This window comes from Dermacentor andersoni, chromosome 6 (genome assembly GCF_023375885.2).
Source record: "Dermacentor andersoni chromosome 6, qqDerAnde1_hic_scaffold, whole genome shotgun sequence".
NCBI classification, from domain to species: Eukaryota; Metazoa; Arthropoda; class Arachnida; order Ixodida; family Ixodidae; genus Dermacentor; species Dermacentor andersoni.
Window position 1 is genome coordinate 123,429,429 of NC_092819.1, and position 24,674 is coordinate 123,454,102.

Here is a 24,674-nt window from a genome sequence, read left to right on the forward strand (position 1 = left end):
ACCCGTCTCTTATTATTTCATTGCGAAAGTTTTTTTTTGGCGAGTACCTAAGCAAAATGCGACTTTCGCGCAAAAAGTACAATGCCTTGTAACTGCACAAGAAATGCATATTTCGTGACGTTAACACATTTAATCGTTTTAATAGTGTAAATGTACATGATTGGTGGCTTCATAGGATAAAAGGAACAATTAAAAATTAACAGACAGAAAACCCATACGATCAGGTTTATGCATACTCACAGGGATACATGGCACTCCGTGGAAAATCCATGGCCCAGCAGCATGCATTTGCACCGTGATGCGATAAGAGCCGCATGCCGAAATACGTAAACAAGGCATAACGCCGTGTCGCGGGCCAGTCTGGCTGCAGCCAACCTTCTTCATCCATCGCACGCTTGAGAGCAGCAAAATGCCAGGGCGCAAGCGCCCTGTCACGTGGTATTCTTTAATATTTCGCGGGCTTTACGTGAGATATATGGCGTTGGAAACAATTTATGGAGCGGTTTATCAAGGTGCTCTACAGCTTTGCGTATCACACTTGGACTGTGCAGCCAGTACTTAAAAAGTTGAATAATTAAACGTAACTAATCCGTTAGTTAAGGGCAAAGTAAGAAATAGCCTGAATGAACCAAGGCCAGCGCCAACATTATGTACTCGGTTCAACTCGCGTCCGGAGTGCCTTTCATTTTTAAAACTTCGGCGCAAGTTATATGCGACAACCTGTATATGCACACTGTTTGTGCTGCTCATAGAATCCTAAATGTCGCCGTTTTACTTTCGTTTGATGTTATACACACGCGGTCATGCTTAATTGCCAAGCCTTTTGCTTTTCTGAGGATGATTTGAGGTTATAATTGCCGCTCGTAATAGCATTTTGTGGATTTTGTTGTAGTCTTTCGTGCAGCAAATTAGGCGCGTGACAGCAGTTTCCATAACCGAAAATATTCCACCTACGAGTTGTCTCATGTAAAACGATCCACATATAGATGATGTGGCGTCGTCTTCAATAAATTCAAGCTTTCAGAGTACAGAAGGCAAAGCCACGATCGTGAGCTTGTTGATGGCAGTCTAGAGCCCGTATTTCGAAGCGAGACACAACAATAGAGAGCTTTAAATTAGGGGGATGCAAGTGTTTGGGGCCCCCTAATCTAAAGCTCTCTAATATTACAAGCACAATTCGTTTGAACCTGATGCTTATCACAGTGACTGTGGGCAGGCCGAAGTGCGTGCCCACACTTGCGTTCCTTCTCATGGAGAACTTCGCTTTTGCATCACATAATTTGGCTTTGAAAGGTTTTCGCGAAGAGCGCGAATAATCAAGTCGTGGAATAGCGCCGTGAAGCAGCGTCCATATTTCCCGTGAGGAATCAATATGTATTTGTTCTGAAGAATGAAACTATAGATTGTCGTCCTCAAGATGACGTTTACACACGTGCGACTTAACTGTTAGGCTTTCTTTCTTTTGGCGCAGCATGTGTATGGTGACCATAGCATGTGTTTCCATATATAAAACTCTCCGACATTGTCACAGTGCGACAAAAAATTGTGAGAATAGCGTAGGAAACTTATTTGCTTTATAAGACGCCGAAACACTTCTGCGCGAAGCTTTTCATTGGATGAAACCACCGCACATCACACGACACCAACAACGTGACCATAGCAACGGCCGACAAAGCAGAACCACAGAAATGAATGCAGAAGCGGCACCGGAAGTGGCAGAAGTGGTGAAAGACCCGATTACAGCGCCACTAGTTCGCGTTACCACCACTTCGGCCACCTCCCGGGCGGAGCTGCCAAAGTGAAGCCACTGAAGTATGTCTCAGGAAGTTGGCTCTCAGTGTATGCCGATACGCGGCAGGCGTCGGTGGCGCCGTCGCACTTTCTTGTGCGGTTGGCCTCGTCCACACTCCGGCAGGATACCAGTGATTTCAACGTCTGGTGAAAGTAAGTGGACGTCATCCTTTATTCTTGGCGCTGTGTTTGCGTCGACCGTGCTGAGATCTCGGCCTCCGGATTTCGTAGACGTCGCGTAACGAAGTTTCTGTGCAAAATATCCGGACGGTGGATTCTCAGACTGGAAAACGGCCGTGGACACGTGGTACTAATGGAGTGTTTTAGTTGAGCGTCTTTACGGTACGCTCCACTCCGAGTCGCGCCGCTAAGCCACAGCGGAGCGGCGGGCGATTTTCACGTTTTAGTGTTTTAGTTTGAGTTATACGTTTAGCGTAGCGGAGCGGACCATTCGTAGTTGCAGCGCCGTCTGGCCAAATTAAGGGTAATGAAAGAAAATAAAGACACCCATTTATCACTTTCATAAAGTAAAACGTACACACACACACACACACACACACACACACACACACACACACACACACACACACACACACACACACAACACACACACACACATATATATATATATATATATATATATATATATATATATATATATATATATATATATATATATATATATATATAACTTATTTGACCATGAAGCATGTTGACGTGTGTTTGTATGCGTTACCAGTCAATTTGATCCAGTGGAAAATGAAGTGCCGACGCTAGCCAACGCGCTGCGCAGCCCGCTCCGGTCAAGGAGCGTGAAAGCGGACCGTGTTTGTTTATTTATTTATTTATTTCAAAATACTGCAGGCCAATGTGGTGGCCCAAGCAGGTGTGGGTTACATCCAACATGAATGTACAAAACAAAAGACAACAAAAAGCAAGCAAGAAAGAAAAAGAAAAAAGAAAAATAAAGCTTAAGAGAGAAGGTGACACTCCAACTCAGCGAGAAAATTATTGGAACCAAAAATATCAGACGGCAAAGAATTCCATTCTTCCACAGTTCTTGGAAAATAACTGAATTTGAAAGATTTTGATCGGGCAAAGATTGGGGTTAGTGCAAATTCATGGCCATGGCGTGTGCGTCGTGTTGCTAGGGGTTTTATACTGTCAGGCAGATCTATTTTTATGTTACCAAACATACAATATTAAAGAAATGAAAGGCGACTAAACTTTCTGCGGGCTTCTAGAGTAGAAATACAGTTTAATTGCATTAGGTTGGATGGGGAATCAAGTCTACGATATTTGCCAAATATAAACCTAACAGCCTTTCTGTTAATACGTTCAAGTTGCATGATATCTTTCTTTAAATAGGGATCCCAAATGATAGAAGCATACTCAAGCTTAGAACGAACACACGTATTATAAGCTAAAAGCTTTGTTTGCGAGGGTGCGGATTTCAGCTTTCTTTTAAGGAACCATAACTTACGTAGTGCAGATGTGCAGATATCAGAAATGTGGGTTGACCAAGTTAAGTTGCTTGTGAGGGTGACACCTAAGTACTTATATTTGCCTACAATCCAGATACTATTGTTTCTAAGGGTATAACAGAACTGGCTAGGATTTAGTTTCCTGGTGATACGCAGTAGTACTGTTTTCTGAGTATTTAGTTGCATGCTCCATTTTCGACACCAGTCCTCAATAACATTCAGTGCATGTTGCAATTCAATGTGATCGCTGGGTGACACAATTTGTTTAAAAATGATACAATCATCCGCGAACAAACGTACAGACACATTTTCGGGAATAACATCAACCAAGTCATTATCATAAATTGAAAACAAAAGTGGTCCCAATACACTTCCCTGTGGGACTCCAGACGTGACATCAAGAATAGCAGATGATGTATCGTTAATTAACACATACTGTTGTCTGTTGTGAAGATAAGCCCCAATCCATTGAACTATTTTTCCTGGTAACCCCAAGGACTGTAATTTGTACAGCAATTTCCCATGTGGCACTTTATCAAAGGCTTTACAGAAATCTAGAAGGAGAACATCTATTTGTCCTGATGCATCAAGCACTCGTGAAAATTCATGCACAGTTGTAACTAGTTGTGTAACAGTGGATAACCCTTTTCTAAATCCATGTTGAAATTTCGATAGTACATTGTCATCACTAAGGAATTCATGAATGAAGTTTGCAATAACATGCTCGAGAAGTGTCGCTCTGCTAGCCCGCTTGCGGCTATGCGAAGGGCGCATTCGCGCTTTCGCTCCGCTTAGCTGCTGAGCGGAGCGGAAAGACGCCAAACTAAAACACTGTAGTGACACTCGCGCGGATACAGACATTTATTGTAGAGAAGCAGAAATGCTAATTGCATCACGCTTTGGAAACCTATTTCGAATAAGAATCCACATGAAACCCGTGTGCACAGAATCTGTCGGTAAATTTTAGCACAGATGAAATTATGTAATTCTGCAAAAGGAAGCCTCATGAATGTGCATAAAATAAGGCACTTACTACGTATTCACTTACTTCTATAACGGCGTTCACTAAACCGCCCGTGAACATTTAGTTTAATGCCCAACTGTTGATAAACAGGACAGTTTTAGAAGAACGTCGCTTTCAACCACTGCAGAGCAAAGCGTTGATTGCACATTTTTTTGTTGAGATTTTCCCGGAGAGGCAAGCGATGCACAGTCTGTTTGACTACAAACGAACGTTACCAATGGTACGCACCGTAACCTAGTTCTCATTCTCATAAGCCGAGTGTGCGGAGTGTGAAGCTGGAACCGCATGACGGGATTTGTCATTTGGCAGGCGTCATTTCGACGCCTGCGCCCGGGGAAATCGCGCAGCCGCATGTTCTTGTTGGGAGCAGAAAAAGAGTTGCAGAAGAATATGCCTCTACGTCCTGTTATGAGGTGAGGACGCGAAAGCGTTTTCGTCTAGGTTGTTGTTAAGGAGGGATGCTGCATAGTGATGTCGCCTAGTTGTGTTATAAAGAATTTGGTAGCGGGAGATGCTGAATTGTGTTTATTTACAAGATTTAGTGCAATAAAAGCGGTGTCGACACCACTTTACACGTCCTTTTCTATTTCGTCGTCGAGGCAGTATGCATGGCGGGTCTCGGCTATATCGAACTAGTAATACCTCCATGGCGTTGTGGCTGGTGTCATTTAACAGTCTCCGGTGTCGCCATCCTCTTTTCGTTCTAGTGACGGCGGATTTGGGTCGGGGTGCATAGGCGCCATCATGGCCTCGTGATCCGGATAGTAGTAGGTGGAGACATGCATTAGATCTCGCACCATGTATGGTACGTTGATGAATGCGATTTCGACGCACGTCCATGTCGACGCCGTGATTGCCTCAATGTACGTCTTCAATTTGATACAGGATTCTGCACGCATAATGGCGAGCAACGATAGGCTAACCGGCGCGTTCCGATCGAAGTCCCCTAACACCAAGCTTTCACATCCGCACAGCGCTGGCTAAGTGTTCTTTCTGATGAATCCCGCCGCTTCCTTCTGCCATTTGCAGGGAGCCTTGTACACGCACACCGCCGCCGCCACACCTCTGTCTTCGAACTCGACGGCACTTTTTCGACTGTCCACGACGGCGTGCAGTTGACCAATCACGTTTCCAACACTGATGCTGTGCAGTTGCGTTCTCTAAAGCACCCAAAAAGGCAGGTGGATGCTGCGGCAGATTAGCGGCTGTGTGGACCGTTGACCGAGTGTTGCTGCGGCGGGTGTTGGCATCGGCGTCAGTTACGGAATGAGAGGTCACGTGCTTTCCGGTCACGGCCTTTTGCGGACACCAGGGCCAGATTCCACTTCGGTTCCGTCTCCGAACCGTTCCTTTTCGGAGTGACGTCAAAATAATGACAGCGAAGAACGCAAGGGGAAAGAAGGGGAAGCGAACGGCCAATCGGCGAGCGCCCAACCTCGCGGGAGCCCGGCCCACGACTGCCTGGCTTTTTCGGGGGCCGTACACTAAAAGATAGGTTGTTTTAAAAAGAAATCAAATATCACAAATAAATGGTAATACATATTATTTAATAAGAAGTCACAGTACGTGCAAGAGAGCGCAGCAAAGAACTATTTTGACGTTTCTTTTGATACATGTTTCCCTTTTCTGTCGGTAGACGGTGTCGCATACGCGCGCGCGCGCGGTGCAATCTGGGAAATTGTGGGCTTTTTGGCGCGCGTGTTGAAGTTCTGTCTGCCTTTGGTTCCGTTTCTGACACGAAGATTCGCAATGGCACAAGCAGCGACTCACCGGCCTCTTGGCCCCCATGTTTCGCCGCGACAGCGTACTTTGCTTGTAGAGTTCATGGAGCAACACCCGTGGCTCGTGAAAGGGTCATCTGTTTTGACGCCAGAAGTTACAAAAGCAAGCAAAGCGCGGTTGTGGCGTGAGCTCGCAGAGATTTTAAATGCAGAGGGGCCAGCAACGAAAACAGCGGACCAGTGGCGGCAGTTCTGGAAAAAAGAAGTCTATAACTCCCGCCACGACGCAGCCGTCGTGGCCGCTGGACACAGGTGAGTGCAATGATCCAGAGTGCACGTTTGCTCTTGCGTAACAAGCAGCTCGTTTACTCCTTAGGGGTACCAGCGGCGGCCGTCTGTGCGGGCTGCGGGGCCGCATCCTCGATCTTGTCGGCCACTCAAGTGCAGTAGGCGTGTGTGACGGATTTTGCGAAGAGGTATGTTCGACATGAACTGCATATTTCCTAACAGAAGTAATTTCAAAATTAAATGGAGGTGGTTGCAAATAATCGCGATCCTTAGACCAGTGACTACGTTTTAACTATTTGGTGAACTGAGGGTATGCTTTCAGCGTTACTTTTCTCGGTCCATTTTACGACATTTGAAAAAAAAAAAAAAAAACATCCGTTAGTTAGTCGTAATTTTCTGTTTACTGTGAATGCACCTTTGTTTGGAGTAGTAATAAACGTATAGTCAGGTACAAAGTTCCCCATGCATTATAATTGAACACTGTATATATACAACAGCGCACATGCATTTTTGGGAGACTATTTATGCAGACCAACGTTGCAGGGTAATTATGCAGAGTCTAATTGATCCTGTTAGTTTGAGTTTGCAAAAATTCAACTGCAAGCATTTTCAATATGTTGTGTCGAGTGCCATGTTAAGAAAATATATTTTGTTCTAAACTGTAAAGGATGTTGACAAACGGCATGGACGCTGAGAGGTAATTTCGCCCCAGAATTGTGGGAGATCGCCATTTTCGGACTTCGCCGAGAGTAAAACCAGCCGGGCGCTTTGGTAATGGGTCGGAAGGCGCTCTTTGGCGGCAGATAGCCCGCGCCGCCACCTCGGGACATCTTAACCTGTCGCACGTGCGGTCTTGAAACGTAGGAAAGGGTGCGACGTTGGGGGCCCTTTGGTCCGGAAGCGCGGACGGAGGCGCCCTGCCTGGGACGGACCACGGGCAAAGCGTCATTAGTTCGTCAATGGGCATGCCTGGGGTACAAAGGGGCAACTTAAAGCCTGAGGGATCGGTGACCCGATGCGCGGTCTCTTGAAATGCAGGCTGGCACCGGAGACACAATCCATCTCTGCACTTAGCTTTATGGGCCCGCCGGTGGAGACGAACCATGCACAAGACGGCATGGTGAATCGGTACGTGCGCTTCGGCAGGGGTGCCCTTTGCGGCACGCAGTGCGCGATGGTTATAATTAAGGTGCTAGGACGGGGTGACGCAGATGTTCGTTCCCCTTAAGTGTTCTTCAAAGTTTTGGGAGACTTTCCCATACATGTCGCAGAGCAGGATGCTTGGGGTGTTATATGTTTATTTGTCGTTTGGTGGTTCCTTTCTCTCTCTCTATCTGAACGTTCCGAGGAACGCAGGGAGAGGGTGAGAGAGAGAGTGTCCAATTAGTGAAAGACCAGTTGACCCAATCAGGTCACCGGGGTGTCGTGATTTGCCGTGAGTGGATTTGGGAGGAGCAACTGAAGGGTTAAAACCTGGCTCCCGACCTCTCACAGGGGTTCCGGGCGCAGGAAAGGTGCTCTACACTTTCGGCTCTGCCGAGTTCAGGCGCCGGTCCCAGTGTAACCGAAGGGTCATGACGTACGAACGGTGTTATGCACTATCGGCTATGTTGATTGATACGTCAGACCCACTGTAAATAGCTGTCGATGTAAATATTGTGTACATAAAGTCTTTTCTCTAAATGCAAACGTCTATGGCGTCCCATCCCTGATGGAAGAGGAGAAACGACGACAGCTGAAGAAAAGTTTCTATACCAAGTAAGCTGGTTACGCCAGCTTGGAGCACTTTGTGCTACGAGAGTAGGAAGAGGTAGAAAATTTACTTAATGTAGCCTATTTGGTTTTCATTCATTTTACACTTTGCTACAATTATATAATAATTATTGAGGTTATTCAAGCAGACCATGGAGTCAAAGTACCTCTGCTCATTGTGGTGGCCTTGTGTGCTCAGGATAGCACCCTGCCGTCTTCTGCACAATCCCTGGATGGGCGTGCTCCAAGCCCCGAGCTCACTCCAACAACTGCTGTGGAGCCCGTCACAGCTCCTTCTGACCAAGCCACTCCACGAGGGCGACGATATATATCACGTGTTTCTGTTGGTGATCGACCCGGTACGAGTGGCTTGTCACGTAAGTTCAGCAATGCACACGATTCGTCACCAGTGATATCAAGCTTCCCTATTGCATGCCATTGTACAAACCGCTTTCTGTTGATCAGATCTATACTGCATAGGTGAAGCGCTGCAACAATGTCTTTTCTGTGGGTATGCTCAGGGACAAGCCAGCAACAGGAGGGGTGCACATCATCGCACAGGCCAGCTGCTGAAGATTTCCTGCCAGAAATTGCTGCTGGCTATCAACAGTCTTTAGACTTGGCAGCTGAAATCAAATCTGTATGTACATATTCCATTTGCTGCATGGTTGTTAGCAAGAAAGAGTAATATAACAGTCAGTGCTATTCTACAAACAGGAACTGCAGCAGCTTAAAGACGTGGTGGGTGCAGTTGCGACAACCTTTCAGCGAGAGGCAGAGACGATGCTGGGCCAATCAGCTATCCTGCATCGCCTGGCTGCTGCTATAGAGGCACTGGCTGACTCGCAAGCACGCCAGGCCACAGCACTGGAGCGGATGGCAGCTGTTCAAGAGAACACACTGGCCAACAAATCTGCGTACCAGGCTCGTATTGTTGTTGCAGTGGAGCGGCTAGCAATTACAGGGCAGTTGATACTGCAGCAAGTGCAGTGGCTGTCCACCGTCGCCCCTATCAGTGCTGAACCTCCAGCGAAATAGCGTCATGGATATTTTATTTTATTCCACTTCTGTCATTACGAGTTCTAAAGGTTCTTTTTAAATGTTACTATTGCCGTCCTACTTTATTATGCTAGTCCAGACAACTGAGGCTTTGTGTGTAGACCAAGTTCTTTCAATTTTATTCATTTTGGTTTCCATCTTTTTATTTTGCTATATTATCCAAACCAGCTACTCCAGACAATCATTTCATTTTGTGTGTAGGCAAGAATATTTGCCTTTCATTCGTTTCTGTTTGCATCACTTTGTTATGTCATAGTACCCAAAATAGCCTAGAGTACTTTGTGTACATTTCTTGTTACTACCCTTATTTTACATTATTAATCCTGTCAGCTGTGATAGACTCTGGGCAGTGTGCAACCAATAATAACTGCAATTTGTTATTTTAGCTCACTATACCATTCTCTTTCGCAGTGTTATCCTATCTCAGCCAAATATTCTGTGATGTTATGGCACAGTTAATCCTGTCAGCTGTGATAGTCTCTGGGCAGTGTGCAACCAATAATAACTACAATTTGTTATTTTAGCTCACTATATCATTTTCTTTCGCTATGTTATCCTATCTCAGCCGAATACTCTTTGATGTTATGACACAGTTAATCGTTTCAGCTGTGATAGACTCTGGGCAGTGTGCAACCAATAATAACTGCAATTTGTTATTTTAGCTCACTATATCATTTGCTTTCGCAGTGTTATCCTACCTCAGCCAAATACTCTGGGATGTTATGGCACAGTTAATCCTGTCAGCTGTGATAGTCTCTGGGCAGTGTGCAACCGATAATAACTGCAATTTGTTATTTTAGCTCACTATATCATTCTTTTTCGCAGTGTTATCCTATCTGAGCCAAATACTCTGTGATGTTATGGCAGTAGTGCATACATTTGGCCACAGCTTCTTGCTGTAGGCATTGCGTAGAGACAAGTTCCACTGTGATTTTTTGTATAAGTAACAAAGTCATCAAGTAGCACCATGTGATATCCTATAATTTGGCTACAAAGAATGCTCTTTTGTCTTAATAATTCAGTCGAGCACATTTTGTAGCACTGTTATTCATTTCTACCAAGATTGTGCCGAAGATGACCACTGATGAAGCGGCTCAGTGCATCATAAATAGCCGCAAGCAAGATTTTATTTTGAATGTCAATTATTCATACCAAACTAGGCAGTTCTGTTAGGTCTTCTAACAGCAGCTATTACTACAATGGTATAACTCATATGCAAAAGGAAAACAGGGCCAGAAACAACAGTCATAGTGCTGAAAGTTGAGGTTGTAGTTGTTGAAGCTTATTTTGTGTCCTTATAGAAAACTAAAGGACCCCGAACAAAAGGTGCAGCCTTGCACCTGACTAAGTTCAGGGCCCCATACAACCTGTGCACAGGGGAAACAGCGTGGTACAGATGAAACCGTATTCTACACTCAAGGATACGAATTAAAAGTGGAAAAATACAACAGTAATAAGCACTCAGAGATTTAAACAAGTAAAAAAGACAACAACAATACGAATTGCAATATAAGCGCAGTATAAATTGTTACTGAACAGAACATTGCCGATACTCTCACACGACAACATATGCATAAGCCGGACATTCTTGGGAAAAGCTGATGTCACCTTGACTGCTTCGTAAAGAAAATGAGGGAATGAAAATAAATAAAAGAGCTAACAGCAAGACAACAGCACCTTACAAATATGGTATTCAATTATGTGCATTCCATATAAATTATCACCGCTGCGGAGGCTCAGTGGTTACGGTGCTAGGCAGCTAATGTGGAAGGCGTGGGTTTGAACGTGCCCACAAAGATCGCATTTAGTTGGAAGCGGAATGTTTCAGGTCCATGCACTGCATGAGATGTCAGTGCACGTTAAAAACATTTAGTGGAGCCCTTCAGTATGGCATCTCTCAAAGACTGAATTGTTTGGGGAAGTTCAACCCACCAATCTGAGCCAAACCATATATGCTATAGTGTATTGGAAAGCCACCTGATATTGTTTATCATGACATATCACAGGATATCAAAATTGAACAGCCTGCCTTCTTTACTATTTCCTTACCAGCTGCAAACACATCGAATAAGCCTTCCAAAAATCACTACTTTTGCGTGTGAGTACAGATCTGAATCACCGTAGTGCATGCATCACTGTGAGGTGTGTTGTCTCTGCCTGGCGAGCTGCCTTATCACACGCTGACGCACTCTCCTCAAATGAGCAGTGTGCTGAAGGCGTGGCAGGAAGAAGAAATGTACAATGCGGCACCGCACTGCCTTAGCTTTCGTTAGTGCGGAGCGAGTGAAAGATGGCAGTGCGTTTTGTGCAGCAGTGTCATCCTGCTCACTATCCTCGCTGTCACTGTTGTCGTCGCTGTTACACGAGCCGTCAAAAGGATCACCTTCTTTAAGGCACAGGTTGTGGAGCGCTGCACACGCTGCAATAATGGTAGCTGAACACTTGGGGCTGTAATGCAGAGATCGATGCATTTGAAGGCACCGAAATCTGCTTTTCGGCACCCCAATGCAGCGCTCCACAGCTGTCCTCATTGAAGAGTGTGCATGATTGTAAGCCCCCTCTGGTGTCTGGAGGCTTGGATGGCCAGGCACAGGGGTCATCAGCCAGGGCTCAAGTGGGTAGCCACTGTCACCTGGGCAAAAATAAAAATAAAACCGTGCTCAGTCTCTGCATTTGCCTGCTTCGGATAAGACGGCTCACCAAGCAGAAGCTCCCCAGGACGAAGTAGCCTTTGTTCGGCAATTGTCCTCCACAGGAATGAGTGTTTCCAGCAAAAAGGGTCGTGAGTGGATCCTGGTCGCCGCGGATCAATAGCGAGGATTCTCAGTTTTGAGTCTGAGACTTGCAAATATACAAAGGTAGTGTAAACATTGACACATGCTGGAGACAAACTAATGGGTAGAAAGAAAAGCCATGGCTGTAATGCACTCTTAAATTTCCATAAAAGCAGCACACTGTTGGAACATGATATGAGCATAATTTGAGTAACTATTCATGTTAAGTTTTTGCAAAGATAGTGAAGGTGACATTCTATATGTTGCCTTGCCGAGTATCCCTGTTGTATACATTAATTTTAACGTGTCTTTCATGTAGGGCCACAATAACCGTATTGCGACGCAGAATGCAATATATTAAAATAATGCGGAAACCTCGGCAGAATTTGTTTCTCATAAGTATCGTTAACATGCTACGCACCAATGTCAATGACGTCTCCTGACTCCGATTTTGAGTGCATTCAAATTTAAGCATACAAATGCACGCAATCCACGTAGGCGGCTGAAATATGCGATTTATGATTTTCATTTAACGAGTGGACATACTTGTGCTTACCAACATCGTGTTTAGGGCGTAGTAGCCTTTTCTGGTCAAGAATGCCTGCGTTTCACCGGGGCTGAGGCCTTTGGGCTGACTGATGACAACGAGAGTTCCATCGATGCAGCCAACATTACCAGGAATTCGGCCGCGGTGCAAAAATTCTGCCACTGCCTGCTGCTTTTCCGCTGGCGGGGACGGAAAGATTACCCACCCTCTTGGCTTGCCTACGCGAGTTATAGCTAGTGCTACTGCGCTGATGCAGCGGCTCATGGAGTATTGCGAGAGTTGGATGGTCACCTCACTGCCGACAGAAGTCTGAAAGCTCCTCGTCGCAAAAAACCGAAGCGCACAGAAAACTTTCGCTTCTGTCCGCAGTCCGGTCGGCCCCTTCGTCTCGATTTCGCCCTCAAGATCAGCACACAGCCTACGCACCAGCGCCTTACTCATCCTGAAATGGCGGCGGAAATGCTCCTCCGGCAGATCGAAAACATCTTCCCTGTTTCTAGGTCTTCTCTGCCCAATGCGGCCGCAAAGAGCCGCAAAAAGATACGGAGTCATGGGCGCCGCCATGTTTGTTTACAGTGGTTCCCGCGAAGTGGACCTACTCGGCGCGGTTCTTGTGCCGGCCGGCGAAACGGTTCCTTTCGGTGCCGTGGCCACGCCCCGTGACGTAGGCAAGAACTGCGGAGCTGCCTCCGGAAGTTTTTCGTCACGCCGGACGTGACGACTGTCGGCCAATGAGAGGAGGCGAAAGGAACTGGTTCTCGAACGGAACCGCAGTGGGATCTGGCCCCAGCTGGGTGCGCGCGCGTGCTAGTTCCGCCGGATGTGCGGAGGGCAACGCCATCTGGTGTTGCCCCTAATAATGGCAGTGGAGTGGAGCGGCGTCGCGTCCTGTGGGTTCTACGAGACAGGGACCATAAAAAAAAAACATGGAGCGCGATCACGCATTATGACAGAAAAACTAGTAGTTTACTTTTTCACTCACATTGACGTTACCTGTGTCCTCATACCAATTCCCGCATCCCTAGCCGTCGGTGAGTTCTAAAGAATCACGGCCAGCCAACCTCGGTTGCAGGGAAGGCAAATTTGCGCATGGACTGCGTACGCGGGGTCGAGCAGCTCCCGCTGGGGTAACGCTGTTACGGCGATAACAAGGAACGTGTGGGTTGTTACTATGACCGCTCGTAAAGAAAACGCAGAAATTCCTGAGCAGCAAACAACCATCTGTGAAATAGCAGCGCTTAACAAAGAGAGAGAGAGAGCAAGCATTATTCAGGCATTTAGTAGAGTGAGTACTGGAAGCAAGGTAGCCGGGCCAGGTGGTGGTCGTGGTGATAAACTTTATTGAAAGGGGGAAGGGAACAAATGCCATAGACACGCGAAGCTCACCTTTCAATAAATGTGACCCCGGTTTTCAGCTGAAACGGCTCATGGTGACTGCAACTGGGCAATTATAACTGGTCGTGGGCTTAGAAAATTGAGCTTCTTTTTTACCATTGCTGGCCTTAATGAAAGCTTGGCAATTTTTTTTTTTCACCAGGACATGCATAGCCTACAAAGTTTGCATTTCATTACCACAGGCATATGCGTGACACTGCTGGCGTTGGGGCAGTGAAACGATGAAAGTCACTTCGGGATACCTTCAGAAAGAAGTTCAGTGAAACAACCCCAAGGGATGGTGCCGATGCTGTTTGCGGATAGTGGCCCCATTACACCCAAATGTTTTTATTGGACACGCCGGAACACTCGAAGTAAGCAGTTGCATCGAATTAAGCACGACGAAAAAGGACATGTGTGGGTAATGCAAACGTATGCCGAGCTAAATCTTCATCACAACAGCCTTGAAGCGAAGCTCCGGCGATTTTTTTACCATGTCAAGGTAATGGAATATTCAAGTTCCCGAGACCTCCCTGTCACGCGTCTTATAGTAGAATTATTCCACAAATTTGAAAATAAAAATGAGCAGAAAAGCGCCAAAACGAAACCGAAACCTGACTGAAAAGCCGAGCGAACCTCTTCGTGTAACGACATGAGTACAGTGTACTAGAATACTCTTCTAGTACACTGTAGACATGAGCGTCTCCGGCGGGTAAAGTGGGCAAGGCATGCCGGTCTCGCCCACTGGCAGCAAAGAGCAGACAGTCGACTGAATCGTGACAGCGCCGGACCTTCGGGTGACAATGTCAGCTGCACCAGCTCTTATCTGTCAAATATGGACAGTTATGATCCTGGGGAACTCAATAGCCACGTATCGTCGTTCACATACGACCCACTACCTCTGCCACGAGAGCCAGCGCCGATGCGCTACATATCGTGCTGCAACATGAATACAAAGCGTAGCCCTAACCACTGAATTTATACGTATTGCTTACTAGACAGTTTTAGCAGAGCGTTTGCTTGCGCTCCGCTCCGCACACGTTTCACGCGCACCGGTGGCTGCACAGAATGCATTGATTTCGCTTATCTAACAAGACCGTCTTCCAGAGATACCACTGACGTGCTCTCAGCTTGGCGGTAAAATGATTACGAAAGCAACTACACGCTCCCTGACGCACCGCTAAATCAGTTTCCTAGCGGAACGTGGTCAGCGTCCCACGTTCCGCTGCCGCTATGTGTGCTGTGCGCACGTGCGTCATTGATCCCAGTAGCGTTTTCCTGAGCGGCTGCGTGCCAATTGCTGTGATATGCCGGTCTGAGCGGAGCGGACCGTAAACGCTCTGCTAAAGCTCTCTAGTGTCGCGAGTCGCCTACGTGCTTTGCGTATAGAGAGCGGGTCCACTTCCCTCCATGTCCGCGGGGCAACCGTCTGTGCTTTATGAGGGGTCAGCAGGACTGCGCGGTGTCGCGTGACCAGTCATGGCATGCGCCAGGGTGCTGAAGTGCGGATTCGGGGAAGGCGGTATTGTGCGCACTGTGTTGGCATTCCGCCGACGGCCGTATAGGTCCACACAGGCAAGCCTTGAATGGGACTGCTGTACGCGGTATTGTGGTGCCGGCTCCCGAGTCCCTGGCCCCGACATCTGTTGACATAGAAAAATCGCCGGAGTTGCCCATTAAAATATGGCAAATGTTTGCAGTAGATCTTTCTGCACGTTTTTTCTTATCCACATTACGATAAACTCATGACGTGTTGCGAATTTTCCGTGCAACAGGTCATAATAGTGGTCTGCAAATACCTCAGTGTCATCGTGCTATTTACTAATTCGTTCGGAAAATCGAATAATTTAAGGTGATGATGCCCACGGCATCATCAGTACTACCTTAAAATTATTCCACTAATTTTTTTACTAATATTACCTAATCTAATGCATGAATTACATTTATAATTTGCAAACGCTTATTCATGCAGACTGAGAACCCCCAGAAGAACTTTTAGTGCGTGAAGTGAATGACTGCACGGAAAGGAACACCTTATTTCCTCAGAGCGCAACCGCTAATATACTGTACACACTGCCAATGCAGATTCATGTTCAGGAATAATAAGTTTCTAACACAGGAGGATTGGAATGCAAGCCCCAGCCTTGCTTCAGGACCATCACCACCAGCAGCATATTATCAGCATTCACCAAGACGCCTGTATAGAGCTTTTGAAAAGGAAATCAATAGTGTATGCCAGATGGCAGCAGAGTTAGCCGAAGCTTCTGAATTGTTCGGTATTTTCTCGCAACATGCACTGATGCTGCCCACATCTGCAGACACAGTTGGAACTCGAGCTTCTTGAAGTTGCTGCTCGTTATATTGAGAAGGAATCAACTTCAAGCGGAGACGAGTGGCGAGCTGGGCCATCTTTTATTTTTTGATTTGGAAAAAGCACGCAATATGGAAGTCAGGCTGAAGAAGCGATACGGGGCATGTGCTATGCCTTCCACCAGCATTTCCTTCAGTGTACATGCTTTTACAGAATAAAAGAGACCCGCCGTGGTTGCTCAGTGGCTATGGTGTTAGGCTGCTGAGCACGAGGTCGCGGGATCAAATCCCGGCCACGGCGGCCGCATTTCGATGGGGGCGAAATGCGAAAACACCCGTGTATTAGATTTAGGTGCACGTTAAAGAACTCCAGGTGGTCGAAATTTCCGGAGTCCTCCACTACGGTGTGCCTCATAATCAGAAAGTGGTTTTGGCACGTAAAACCCCATAATTAAAAAAAAAGAATGATATCAAATGATACCAAATGTTTACGCAGGGTAACAACCTGACCTGATTATCGGTCAGTGAACGTTGACAGTCACAAAAATATGTAATCACATCGTAGCCTCGAGATTCGCGTTTCATGGTTCTTTGATCTGCAGTAAATACCACTACAGAGGCCACCTTGAGAAAGAGAATCAAAACATCAAAAATTACCCGGACAAAGTACCATAACTGTCCACCACACTTTCGCTCATGGTTGGTATTGGAAGTGCCTCTCATACATTTAAGGCTAATAAAATATTTGTTATGAGACATTCGTCTGTAGCCTCAGAATCTTTGTTTAATGAAAGTGTTCTTCATCACCGCCAAGACGCTATTTTAACACTTTCGCATCGCAAACAGATTATTCGATTTCCAGTAATTCCTACTACCACGTACGGAACCTTTTTGTCCGTTACGAAGTACTGTGCATAATGCTTAAACACGTGGAATGCTGAATGAGCACTCTTCCTTGCACATGTCGGCGTCAGATCAAATGCAGACGAGTCTGTCTCAGCTGATGTTGTCCACGTTATCATCAATCACATTCCCATATGCAGCTTCATGGTGGGCAAATCGGACTGGGAAGTATAAAGCGCCCACTAGACTTGATGCACAAAAAGTTGGGCAGAACGCACACTGCCTTGACAGCACGTTCAGCGTTTTCAGGCATCAGGTTGATGAGTCCACGAAATATCTTGAAGCATGCTCACCAAACGCGAAAGCCGTTCTCTATGCATCTCCTGGAGAAAAAAGCCAACACAGCAACTCAATTACCACAAACGACCAAGGAAATAAAGTATTGCTTAGGTGTTGTGCAAATCATTTTTCAACTGCGCATAAGACACATAAAGAAAATGGACTTCAGATTTACAGATTGCATGAAAAAGTTTGTTATGATCAAGAATGGAGGTTTATGAAGGCAAAACCAACACAGCAAGCATACTTGTTAAAAGTTTATCTCGAAAAGCGTTTTCAAGACGTTTCCAGTGGCCTTGGCAAACTAGCTCTAAAATATACCCTATGTTCTACTCATGTCCAGACATTTATCATGTATGAAATCACATATACAGTGTCAAACTAAACAAAAGTTGAAATGATCGAAAATGGAGGTATGAGATTTTTCCTTCTTTGAACAGGTTTTGGAAAATATACATGCTGGCACACCGTGCGCGGCATGGACGATATTTTAATATCCATTCAGCAGGGTGTTCCCTAGATCCAGGGAATGACCTCAAGAAATCGTCTCACAATCGAAACGCTTCATCCCCAATGAATAGTTATGCAGGTGTTCTCTTGGAGCCAGGTAGCTGTGAAGGAGTAGCCAGCTCTAACAGACCAACATGCAGCCGTTGGCCAATAGAATGAAACCGCTTGAAAACTCCTTCCTTACTCATGCGGCCAGGATCCCCGACATCAATAAGGCGGAATGGATATCCGGTATCTGCTAGAGTCATAAGCACTATTTAATGTGTGCCCGGCAACAAACAATGACAAAAAAGGCGCTTTGAGAGAACCGTCCTGGCGACCACAAAGTAGAAAATTTATTTTAAAAAACTGGGTAGGTCGACTGCTTGAGACGTAGAAAACTTGAATGCAGAGGAATCATTTACGCTCAACAAATTCATCACATATTATTGTGACTTTCACTTTGTACTGGACGAAACACGCATTAACAATGAATATTTGCGAAAATCTCCACTGCACAAAATTTATGGACGCTGTGTTTCTAAATTCGGGAACGCAGGCTCGGTTTTGACTTTTGTTCTTCAGTTCACTCGAAGCAAATGAGCTTCATGTATACACCTGCGGAATTAAATATGGTGCAGCATCACGTTTAGTACCATCCCTCTTTGATGTTAGATGTGGATCTAATGTGTAGGTCTAATACACTCGATCAAGCAGCTATGTACAACATTCAAGCTTACCTTCTGCATCTAAATCAAAACGTAAGAAACTGAACTTGATTTACAGGTAAATTACCTTATAATTGCAGTAGATGCTGCCGGAGTTCGTTGCTGTCACAATCTGTACATGTTTTCCATCTACTGACCCTAGGTAGTCTGGAAACTGCCATCGCTTCCAGGAGGCATGACCAATATTGTGCCACATCTGCTCATTAGGAAGTTTCATGGGTACAAACTACAGTATTAAGGATTATTGAGTGAAATACTATCAGAGGTCAGTAAAATCGATTGTGCCTTGTTAAGAGCCAGATGGCCTAGGCATGGCATATTTTTCATTTAAATGATACACGTCTTCACATACTGAGACGCGAGAGCATCTCACAGCACTTGGAGTGTTAAGTGGATAGCTGCTCGTGCAGTCTCAAGGCCTACCAGGAAGCCCTTGGCAATGTCGATTGTTGCGCTGTCTGCACATAGGTACCAGTGAAAAAAAACTGCAAATTAATTATAAATAAAAGGCAATTATTATTGCATAAGCGCCACTTCTCAACAAACAAAGCATACTACAGCTCAGTGCTCGGGTGGGTGTAGCGAATGTCACCTTGCTCATCTTTGGAGTCATGCTTTTTAGTTACCTCAATGTCCCCCCCCATTGCCAGACGTTCGGCGAAAGAAATGGGCTCCGGCATGACATGCCCTTTTGCAAGTCTTCCGCACACGGTCATGAAGCAGGTCAAAGTGTTCAGGTGTCATGTGATTAGTACCTGAAAAACAATTGCCGCTCCTTTTTCCTGATTACCTGAAACTACATGTAGAAAATGCGCTAGTTTCAGGGCGTTCTCTATGTGGCTAAATATATGGCACAAAAATCTAAATGTTGCCGGGATGTAGTACTCGCTTTCCTGAGGCGAGATCGGATATAGTTGTCCGAAATGCGCATTTAGTTTCGCCGCACGAAGCCGGCGCGGCCTAGGCAAATCGGACGCGGCGAAACTGAACGCTCACATGGAACGATGATCTCCGATCGCGCCCTCTTTCCGTCTCAGTCATGCATGCTGCTCCCACATCAAGCTATTGATCGGCATGTTCTCTTGCTTGAATATCAGCGTTGCCCTTCTTAGGTGCAGTCTCCTCCTCTGCACTGTGATTAGCGGCCAACAATCCATTCTCCTCGCGAGCAAGCAGTGTTGTGATCGCCTGCTAATTTCTGCACTCAGAACGTCGCTTTTGATGGCCGCAATGTCGTACACAATGTTGAAATTTTAAATGAAACAGGATAAATATATCTGAGAAATAAACATTGCTTTCTGATTACTCGCGAGTTGATTGCATTGCGCTGTTTCGTGATTTCAAGGGTGTACTACTACTGCGGAAGAAATACATTTCTTGCCATGGGGATTTCGGTTCGCCGGCGTCACGTTTTCACTTGCGAAAAGCACGACGCTGTAGAAAACTTGTGAAAATATGGTCACTAAAAATGGCAATAAATATCATTATTCTCAATATTAACAGTGTCTACCGCGTACATAATGTTTATACATATAGCCGTTGGAAAGAGGTGTGCGCACACACTAGAAAGTGTGATGGGGAGTATCAGTGTCTTTTTTTTTATATAGCGCATTGCTTCGAGTAGAAAAAAGTGGGTTCAAAGTTATCTCAAAACGAATAACACGGTGCGTGCGATCCCAATTATTTTAAGTGCACTTCTGAATATGTAACACTGCGACGTTCCCAGGGCAGACATTTGGCATTCCCACATGTTCAGTTTGCGATTGCAAAGGATGAACGAAATGAACCTGTCGATGAAAGGTACACCTCATAGTATAGACAGGGCCCCCGTATCTTAAAGATGTTACGTATAAAAGACGGAGTGGAATAGGTTAGGCAACATTTTTCTTTTTTTTTATCTCTATCTCTTGAGAAACTGGGCATACAAGGCTAGCCGTTCGAGTCAGTGTACCCAAACGAGGGAAAACCAAGCTGATGTCCTCAAAAATGTTATTATATATATATATATATATATATATAGTATCGTGCACCAAGGTTTAACAATGTGCGATTGCCGTATAGCTGGACGGAAGTAAGGTAATGTTGTTTACCGTCACTTGAAGATCATTTTTTCGTTCCGTCTCATTGCATAATTTTTCCTAATTAAGCAATCAACTTCTCAAATATTATAATTAGTTCAACACGTTCAGTTACAAAATTTGCATCATGAAACACTCCCGAGCTACAGCTTTCTGTTGCTGCACGGGAGCTACATAAAGGTGTTTTTCCCGGCATGAAATAAGCCCGCGAGTACGCGCAAAATTGCCGCGTGACTGGCAGCTCGAGTCATTTCAGTGGTATACGGCGTTCCGTGCATGCTTTCACGCCAGCTCAAAGGGTGAAGTGTACAATAGGGAAACTGCAACACATGATTTTTGGAGCGCGACGATTCTGAAAAATAAAAAAAAGAAACTGTGAGAGTATAAGAGCTGAAAGAAAGACAGGTGCTACAGTAAACACCAACTCTCCAAAGGAAGTTACGAGGAAGTTACCTCGTAATAGTGAAACAACCATGCGGAAGAGTGTAAAATATGCAATAATATTTCTGAGTGGGGCCGTGAATCACTCAGTATGTTCTTCATGCCATAAGAGATGTGCCTGTTCTTATGAGTTCTTTGTCTCTTTATCCCACTTTCCAGGAAGGATTCGCCACAAGCAAGTTGAGGCTCGCGAGACAGCTTCTCCACTGCCTCGCCTAGAATTGTTCTCCTGCATTCGGGAACAGGGAGAACAGTGGTCTTGTCTACAGGGGGAAAACAGCTTTCGAGGTGGCAGGCGAAGGAAGCCTCGGATGGAAAAGAAATCGAGCGACGCCATTTCAGTACGGTGTGGAAAACCTGTCCATTGAATAGCCGCCACGGACAATTTTAGCTGTGTATTAGATGACTTAACCGCTTAGATAGTTCGGTCCGCATTGTGCGGGCAATCATGACCTCAACCGAGCCACGAACCCGTGAGAAATCAGAAGTGAAGCGCCAAGCGGAGCTGCAGGAATGCGACGTTTGCGGAAACAGGGTGACTCGGGGCTATATGCGGGTCCACTTCCGAATGCACACGGGAGAAAGACCGCACGAGTGCCGCCTGTGTCCGGCCTCGTTCGCCACGAGCAGCGCGCTCCGCTCCCACAACCGTTCTCACACCCATCAAAAGCCGTACGAGTGCTCCGTCTGCCGCAAGAAATTCAGCCGGCGAGAGTACCTGCCCATTCACATGCGCTCGCACAGCAGGGAGAAGCCTTATTCGTGTCGCGTGTGCGAGAAGACCTTTTGCCGGAACGAAACACTAGCCGTCCACATGCGGCTGCACACTGGCGAGATGCCGCACCGGTGCGAATCGTGCGGCGAGCGTTTCCCCACCAGCCATCGCCTGACCGAGCACCGGCGAAAGCACACGGGCCAAAAACCGTTCGCCTGCAAGCTCTGCCCGGCCAAGTTCGCGCAACGCGAGTCGCTCAAGTCTCACCTTCGGTCGCACGCGGGTGAAAAGCCTTTCTCGTGCCACATATGCGAAAAGGCGTTTCGTCGACGAGGACACCTCTCGAGGCACTTGCGGACCCACTCGGGTGCAGGCGCCGTGCAGTGCGAGGTGTGCCTCAAGACCCTGTGCAGGAAGGATCAGCTTCAGAGTCACATGCGCTGTCACACGGGCGAAAAACCGCTCGCGTGTCCCTACTGTCCCGCGCAATTCGCGTACCCGCAGACTCTCAACAACCACATCGAAACGCATGGCGAGAAGCCGCATAGCTGCGGTGTGTGCCAAAAGAAGTTTGCTAGGCGGTTCACCCTTGTAAAACATTTGAAGACACATGCACAGGAGAAGCCTTGAGTCTATAGTTTTTTCCTGGCTCTGTTAGTTTCGAGGGAGTGAACGCTTGCTCATGCTTTCGGTGCACCCTTCTTGATTGCTTTTGAAGTTTCTCTGGCACCAGTGGAATTCTTCAGTTTTTGTTCTCGTGCGTGTGTGTGTGTGCGGATACATTGCTGAGAATGTATATGCACTTTAGCAGAGTGATAGCGCTGAATGTTGTGATCATCGGGCCGAGCCAAGCTGCTATGCATTGGATGTCATGACTGGAAACGACGAAGTTTTCTTATAAAGCTCAAGTAAATATTAAATACTTGCATGAAAAGCTTCATCCCTTCAAGTCTCAAACCAGGCGGAAAATCCGTTTGTCGTTCTTTCTGCTAGGTCGGGGAAGCATTTGAAAACGAAGCGCCACAACCGATGATCACCAAAAAAATAAAAAAGCCTTTTCAGCGTACGTGTACTTCTTAAGCGTTACAGAAAATGCATATCCTGCTGAGGTAAACAGTTTAGAATGTTGTTGCAGCCTTAATGAAACTTCCAATTGGACAATCTCTGCGCGAGTACTTGTGCGCAAATTATAGCCCGTAACTACGCCACTGCAACATTCTGAGGGAAAAAAAACAGCGTGGTTATCGCTTCTCGACCACTAACTACGTGAAGTGAGTATATAATAAAATCTCGCTAATAAACTAACACATGTGCATCAGACAAATTCCTAGGTTATAACCGAAACGGAGGCTCCAGTACCAATGTCACCAAACGCACGAGCCTCAGCACCATGCAGCGCAAGGTAAGATAGTCTGCAACTTGATTTGCCAGAGGTGTGTGCCTCTTTTGCGTACGGCAAGCGAGACTGCCCCATGCTTTAAACGAAACTATAAGGAGAGTAAATTTGAAATATGCTTCTTCACGAAAGAATTCGCCATTTGTTGTAGGGAGAGCAGGGGACGAAATTACGAATAAAAATTTGGAGTAAGGCCACCTGTTGTGGACTATGGCACCTCTTCTGAGGCGTCATCATTCGCTGATTGACCGAGGCTGGCATAGCGGGAGATTAGCTTAGCTCACACGTTTTGGCGCGGATAGTTGAAATTGAGCAGCAGCAGCGTGATCCTTGTGGTCAATTTTCTACTTCACAAAAAAATGCTGGCAAGCAGGAAACCGTTATGGAATTCTATATTAAATATCTACGAGTCTAGCTTGATTTAATAACTTCTTTTATTATCGTTTTGAATTTCGCGCTGTTCTTCCACATCAAATCTGTGCAAAAGCTTGGAAGTCTAAATAATTAAATGTCCGAAATTAGTATGAATATTTTAGAAATAAAACTTACATCCAAACAAAGGGAAGCATAAAGATTGCTTGAACTCCGCTTAATAAAAAAGATGCGTAATATGTAGACAAGTCTAGCATCATTATTTTATACACAAGCCCGGTAATGCTTTCAGAATTGAATTTCCGTTGATTATATGAGCTCGTAAAAACTCAACATTCAGTTGTTTCATGCACGATTACCATAACAGTAATAAAACAAGAGAGCAACTTGAATCCAGATGCAAGTAAATCGTTGTATTCTTTTACGCAGGTAAGTGTGTCATCACGTACAGCACCGCACACTGTTCAAAAGAATTCAAGCGCCGTGAGACCCGCCAAATGAAATATTTGATTGTGTACTTCCATGTAAGTTTGTTCGCAGCCTAAACGCAAACTATTCTTAGTGAATGACTGGAGAGTACTGGGCAGAATATAGCTGTCTTGTGTTCGCACATGAACTGGTGCCTCTGCGCTACAACTGCTGCTCTCCTGCAGCGCAATTATTCGAAACAGCCGTCACGTGTACTCTTCTAGGCAGATCGCATAAGTGTTACTAAGTTCTTTACAGTACAAAGGAAACCAATAGTTCAAATCATCTACGTATCGAATCGCAAGCTTTTAGATTCGTGTTAGAAATTTTGTATATCAGCGTACCTCTTGTGAGTGTTTTTTTTTTTTCGCGCACTTACTTCTGGGCTGCTATTTTCGTTTCCCACGGCAGGGGCTCGTGCTGTGTTCGTCGCGTCGAATATTCTTCATACTGTGTTATAGAAGTTTGCATTGCTGTGCCCGTTCAACGATTCTCCGTATATAGAGGTTGTCCCAACGATCGTGGGCCGATTAAAAGTAAGGAAATATCTGCACGTGAATATAAGGGCTACATGTTCTGTCAGTTGAAGTAGTTATTAATTCGGACAAATTCTGTGTTGATAAATTATCGAGCTCGATAAATGCACTTCTCGATATTGTCAAGGCACCAGTTAAGAAATTC

The 24,674-nt window shown here is 45.8% G+C and overlaps 1 protein-coding gene across 1 annotated transcript; it reads left to right on the forward strand.

The window, feature by feature from the left end:
- The first annotated feature begins 1,855 nt into the window (after positions 1 to 1,855).
- On the forward strand, positions 1,856 to 23,346 carry LOC126523296 (uncharacterized). Its single transcript, XM_050171954.3, has 2 exons — positions 1,856 to 1,944; positions 21,202 to 23,346. The coding sequence occupies exon 2, from the start codon at positions 21,491 to 21,493 to the stop codon at positions 22,385 to 22,387; it is 897 nt and encodes a 298-aa protein (XP_050027911.2). The 5' UTR covers positions 1,856 to 1,944; positions 21,202 to 21,490; the 3' UTR covers positions 22,388 to 23,346.
- Positions 23,347 to 24,674: the final 1,328 nt, after the last annotated feature.